Here is a 6,359-nt window from a genome sequence, read left to right on the forward strand (position 1 = left end):
CGGCCCAGGGAGTCTTCTGGATCTCTTTACCCCTTTGGAAGAGTGAGGTGGAGGAATCTAGAAGTTGTAGGTGGGAAGCGACTACTTACCACAGATCTAAGGCAAATTACAGCCTCTTAGAGTCTGGTTTTCTGTTTCTTTAGAGATGAGGTTTCCCTATGTTGCCCATGATGGTCTCGAATTCCTAGACTCAAGCGTGAACCACTGGTTTTCTTTTTATGAAGAGCCCTGCTCCACCCACCCTCCTGGCAGTCCTAGTTAGGGTTGAGGGCGAAACCCCAGGGGGATGTGGATAGGATAAAGCTGCAATGAGCTCCTTCCTCTCAGTCATTGCTCTGATCTGTGCATCCCACACACTGCTGCCAGAAACCACTAGATCTAATCATTACACTTCCCGGCCCCAAGCCCCAAGGTCCTTCCTCTTCACCTTCAGAATAAACCAAACTACTAACAAGAGATTTAAAATCTGCCTTTCTGGATTTACTCATGGGACAGATCCTTCTTTCAGTTGCAGCTGCATTTGCACATATCCATATGCACACCTACCTGCCTTTGCTCCTCACTTCTCCAGCCAGGAATGGCCTTGCCTCATCTCTGCACATCTTTTTTTTTTTTGAGTTGGAGTCTCACTCGGTCGCCCAGACTGGAGTGCAGTGGCCGCTCCCGACCACCACAGCCTCGACCTGCTGGGCTCCGGCGATCCTTCCGCCTCAGCTTTCCAAGTAGCCAGAATTACAGGCGCGTGCTACCACGCCCGGCTTATTTTTTGATTTATTGTAGAGATGAGGTCTCGCTGCCCAGGCAGGTCTCGAACCCGCGGGCTCAGGCAATTCACTCACCTCAGCCTCCCAAAGGCACGGGATTACAGGCTGAGCCACCGAGCCCGGCTAATCTCTGCACATCTTAACCTGACTCAAGAACCAGTTCAAACTCCAGCTCCTCCCTGAGGTCTTCCTCAGTCTCGCCTCTCCCATTCTAGCTCTGCCTGTGGCACAGGTGGTCCCACCTTCTGTGATTACACACACGCATATATATGTCTGACATCCTCTACGAGGTCTGACAGTTAAGTGTGTGAACTCATCCTAGAAAAAGTGCTACATGCCTCATTGCTGAATATCACTATGGTCCTCTTTGAAGCACCCCCCTTGGGAAGCTATGCGCTGATGCCAGTGCCTAGTCTATCCATCAAAGCAATTTTGGAACTCTTTTTTCTGGAATTGCCATCAGAGCTGTTGTCGTGAGAATGTTGGAGTTTGAATTAGAGCAATGAACAAACATTAAATTTCTTGTTAAACTTGGCAAGAGTGGAAGTGAAGTCAGGAACATGTTAGTCCAAGCTTTATGAGAATAATGCCATGAAGAAAATGGCAGTCTACAAAATGGATTAAATGTTTTTCTGAGGGAACAGAAAGCATCAGTGACGACAAGAGGTCAGGATGGCCAGTAATGAGCAGAATTGACAACAATATTGCAAAAATTTGTTGACTTGTGTGTCAAAGTCATCAGCTGACTGTAAGCATAGCAGACCAAATAAACATCAGTAAAGAAACAGGAAAATCTCCACTGAAAACCTTGGCATGAGAAAGGTGTGTGCAAAAATGGTCCTGAAGGAGCTCTTGCAGCACAACAATGCACCAGATCACACAGCACTGTCTGTGAGGGAGTTTTTAGCCAGCATAATACTTGTATTGGAACACCCTTCCTACTCATCTGATCTGGCCCCCAATGACTTTTCTCTTTACCTGAAGATAAAGGAAATATTGAAATGAAGACATTTTGATGACATTTAGGACATCAAGGATATTCTGATGGCCATTCCAAAAAAAAAGAGTTCTGAAATTGCTTTGGCGGTTGGATGAGGCACTGGTGCCAGTGCATAGTTGCTCAAGGGGAGTACTTCGAAGGTGACCATAATGATATTCAGCAATGAGCTATGAAGCACTTTTTCTAGGAACTTAATTATTCGTGAACTTAATTATCAGCCCTTGTAGACTCTAAACACCCAGTGGGCAAGAAGTGGGTCATGTTGCTCAATGTACCTTTCCTAGCTCTCACTGTCAGAGTCCCATATTATGCAAACTCTTAATTGCAACTGTTTATGGAATGATTAGGAGGTGGAGCTCAGAGATTCCAAGTGACACATCAGAAAACCACAGAGGGAGATCACTTTAAAGGAGTTGGATGGCTGCTTCCATCAAATGGGCCTACACCTTGCAGATGCTATGTCATTATGGTCCAAACAGACTCCCAGGGCAGAGATCATGATCTCCATTGACTGGTATTATAGACTCAGCCAGAGAAGCCAGATGGTGAGAGGCAATTTCCATCTTTTCTCTTAGAGGCAGTCCTCACTTTCTCCCCTTCCCTTTTGGTGCACTGCTTCCTCTCTCTTGCTGTGAGAGGCTTCATGACTCCCTTCTTCCTTGCTCCACCCCCTCCAGGCCTAACTGTTGCCTTTGGCTTTGGGATCATAATATTTCCAAACCAAGGATTGGGGTACAGTGTCTGACAATGCCATTTGTATGTAAGAGGTTCTGGGTCAGCGTATGTATGAAATTGGGCTTATTCATGAAAACTTAGGGTGTCTTTGGGCCTCAGGTACTTCCTATGGCCACTGGGGTAATGGGGTGGGAGACTCCCACCAGATAATACTTTATGAGCTGCCAGCTAAGAAACTGGGACTCTGGTTCTCCCCAGGATGCAAAATTCTAGAAGAAGGAAGTGAATTGTCAGGGACCCAGGAAAAATTGTTTAAAGGACCACCGGCCAATTCTAATCTCTCTTCTCCACCTCAAGTCAGTCCCTCCCCTTTCTCTCTCTTTTTTTCTCTCTCTTTCTCCTGCAGTCCTCCGGCAACAGGGCCTGAACTCAGGGTCACAGCAAGCCAACACTGCTTTCTGCCTCCTCTGTCTTCCTTCATCTCCCTTTGTCTGGGGTTTCTTTGTCTGGGGTCTCCCTTTGGTTTAGTTTCGCAGTTCTCAGTCTCCCCTCCCTTTCTCCCCGGCCAGGCTACTCCCTCCTTCTCTGCGGGGGCCGAGAGGCTCGGGCGAGGGGAGCGGCGGGACTGGGTTGCCATGGTCACGTCGAAGCCAGCCGCAGCTGGCCCAGGCAGCTGCTCCTGGGCCCCGGGGCCCAGGGCACTCGGACAAAGCCAGGCAGCCTCGGCAGCCCCAGGCCTGGAACCCCAAAGGCCTGAGACTGGGGCGACTGGGACCAAGGAGAATCCCAAGCCAGAGGTGAGACCAAGGAGAACCCCAAGCTGGAGGAGGAAGCCAGAGATGAACTGAGCAGGCAGGTGTGGGCATCAAGCTGGGCCCTCCCCTTGTGGGGAGGGACCAGGTGGTCCTGGCTGCAAGTGTGGTGGGAGGAGGGGAGCAACCCAGAGTGCAGCGGGGAGGAGGGAGAAGTTGGGGAACAGAGACGGGGGCTATGGTGTGGCAAAAATGGGCCGAGGGGCTAGGATGTCCCCACAGGGAGGGCTGCTGTCCAGAAGCAGGTTTGCTTCCCTTTGGGCCTCTGTGTCCCACAGATGCCCCTTCCTTTCTTGGCCTCTCACACTTCTCACCTCTTGAGGCCCCTAGTTTCAAGGCTTGTGTCTCAGTCTCCCTCTTCTTTGCCCCCATCTCTCAGTTTCATGCCAGACCCTCCTTCTCTCCCTTTGTGCTTGGTTCTTGTCCCCTTGGCCTGTCTACCACCTCCTAGGCTCCTCAGTTTCCTGCCTTCTTCTCTGAGGTTTTCCCTGCTCTTCTCCTCCGAGTCCACTTCAGTTCCCTCACTTGGTCCAGCCCCTTTCTCCCCAAATTGCAAGCTCTTCCTTTGAATCTCTGGGTCTTCCCACCTTTTGCTGTGTGCACTCTGTCTCCACGCTCCTTTTCCTTTCTCTGAGCCCCAGTTTCCTCAGCCTTGGCCTCAGTCCATTCCCTGCCTCTCAGGGTTCCCTCCCCATTGTCCCCATCTGGCCATCGGCCTCCCCTCCCTCCTCTGTCCCTGTCCTTTATTTCTCCATCCCCTGGCTAGCCACAGCTGAGCTCTGTTTCATCTTTCTCCCAGAGCTTTGTCATCTCTCCCTCCCCCTTCACTCCCACCTCAGTTTCCCATTTGTATTCAGTGGCTTTACATCTGACTCATGCCCAGACCCTTGCCCACTCCCTTACCCTGCCCCCCTCAAAGTTGCTTTTCACTCTTCCCAGCTGTTGATCCATCCTGCTCCCCAGAGGCAGCTGCATCTCGGGGAAGGGGACTGCAGCTTGTCTTGCTGGTCCTGCTGGGCTTTCCTAGAGGCCGGGTGGTCTGCGGGCCTGAAGCTGCTTTCTGCTCTCTCCTACGTGCCTCTCCTCACATTTTTTCAGCTGTTTGCCTCCTACCCTTCCTGGACAGCGGGAGGCCATTGGCTGTAAGGGGAGGGAAGCCCAGGATGGGAGGAAATGGATGGGGAGAGGTAGAGGGTCCTTTGGGACTTCTAGAGAACATGGGAGTCTCTTGGGTTGGGACTGATTCGGGAGATGAACTCTCGGGCCTCGCTGGGTGGACAGGCACTGTTGGTCTTTGGCGCTGCTCTGCGGGCCCTAGGATGGCTGGGATTTCCCTCTCTGGCCTCTGGGAATCTCGGCTCTGAGTCCCACATTCCAGCCGGCTCCAGCCCTCTTTCCGTTGTCACTTGACTCCGCTTGGCCCCAGCCCTGCATCCCTCCCACTCGTCCAGCCCTGAGCTGGTGTGAGGTGGGCAACACTGACTAGGAATTTCTCCTGAGGGAGTGAAAAGAGGGGACAAAGGTTTCAGGACTCTCTGGCTTCCTCTCCTCTCCCCAGTGGACCCTTCTGGCTGGCACTGCCATGCCACCTGACCCGAGTCAGTGTGGGCCTGGGGTGTGGAATGTCCCACCAGGGTAAGAGGGGCTGCAGACTCAGCCCACCTGCCTGCCTGGGGCTTCCCCCTGAGCACCACTCCCGGAAGGAGGGGCTGCCTGCTACCCAGGTGAGGTTACTTGGGAAGCCTTGGCCCCACCCCTAGCCTGGCCCCACCCCCGGCCCAGCCTTCCCGGGGCCCAGATTCCCCAGCGGCTGACTCGGAGGGGTAGGTGATCTGGTGGAACCTCTGGGGGCTTGCTGGGAGGGGAAGATGGGAAGAGGCAAGTCTCCAAGTGACCCTGAGGCTGTCTGTTAGCAGGTTCCTCAGCAGCTGGAGCGTCCTTGGGCTTGTGAACAAGTGCCCATGTGTGCCTTGGCCTCTCCCAAGGGCCAGCCTCTTCCTGGTAGTGCTTTTGTGTCCTTGTCTGGTTGGGACTTTGTGTTTCTTTCTTGGGACTGTTGTCTGGGACTGCACGCAAGGTGTGTTTTTGTCTGTGGTGAGGTGCATTGGGGTGGAGCTCTGCAGTGGAGTGACAGAGCTTCCTGTGACCATGACATTGTCTAGATGGCTGGCAGGTGTGGGGCTGTGGAGAGAGGTTGGGAGGAGAGGTAGTGCTGAGTGGGGCAGAGCTCCTCCAGCCACAAGCTCCTCCGTTCCCCACCGTCCCCTGCCCAGCAGCTCTCTCATTCGATTTGTCTACCCAGTCTCCCGGTGCCCATCTTCTTTGGGTCTCCTGGTCCCCTTTCATTTTGGCTGGGTCCGATTTCCTCTGTGCCTTCGTCCTCCTCCTTGTCTTGGTTCTATTTCTGGCTTTTTCTTGCCAGTGACCAGATCCTCTGGCCCCCACCAGGGCCAGGGCTGGGTGAACCAGAGGAAAGATAGCTCAGAGGAGGGGGAGGGCCACCTCCTGCCCCCCAGTAGGGAGTCTGGGCCTTGGAGTCTGGATCCCAGGGTCAGTCCCCGAGAAGACTGGGGAGTGCCCTGTGGAGCTGGGGAGCGGACCTGGAAGGAGGGGGTGGAGAGGAAAGGACTGGGGGCGAGAGAACCGAGGCTCAGGCTCTGGGAAAATCCAGGATGGGCTTAGGAGGAGGGGCCCCAGAGGCTGCCGGAGGGGAGCAGAGGCTGATGGCGTGAAAAGACTCGGCTGGGGCCTCGCTGGACAGGTGAGCCCCGCTCCCTTCCTCCATCGAACTCCCGCGGCCAGGCCGGGCCCAGGCCTGTGGGAACCTGCTCCTTCCTCAGTGCCAGGGGGCTGTTCCCCTTCGCCTCCCCTCCAGGAACCGTGCCCAGAAGCAGCGAAGGGCACCGCCCCCTTGTGCGGCCGGTGCGTGTGGGAGGCCCTGAGCCGGGCTGCAGCCTGCCCCCCGCGGCCCGGGCTTTGCAGGTTCTCGTTTGCGGGGAACCTGGGGTGGGCGCGGAGTGGGCAGGAGCCGCGGGTTGGCACTTGGGGGAGCGCGGGGTGGGCGTGGCGGGGCGGAGGGGCGAGGGGCCGGGAGGGCGGTGCCGGGCG

General features: G+C 54.8%; 1 protein-coding gene across 2 annotated transcripts in view; it reads left to right on the plus strand.

Annotated features, from left to right (window-relative positions):
- Positions 1–2,898: 2,898 nt before the first annotated feature.
- Positions 2,899–6,359, plus strand: part of DDR1 (discoidin domain receptor tyrosine kinase 1) — a 19,136-nt gene continuing 15,675 nt past the window's right edge. The window contains exon 1 of one of the 2 annotated variants that reach the window (XM_021712841.1): positions 2,899–3,236. In XM_021712841.1, coding sequence (XP_021568516.1) covers positions 3,075–3,236 — 162 coding nt within the window. In that variant the 5' untranslated portion in view covers positions 2,899–3,074. Of the gene's footprint in view, positions 3,237–4,700; positions 5,075–6,359 lie in introns of those variants that run through there. The other variant, XM_008058958.2, reaches the window with a different exon arrangement.

Source organism: Carlito syrichta, unplaced genomic scaffold (assembly GCF_000164805.1).
Source record: "Carlito syrichta isolate Samal-C Ts95f unplaced genomic scaffold, Tarsius_syrichta-2.0.1 Scaffold303666, whole genome shotgun sequence".
NCBI classification, from domain to species: Eukaryota; Metazoa; Chordata; class Mammalia; order Primates; family Tarsiidae; genus Carlito; species Carlito syrichta.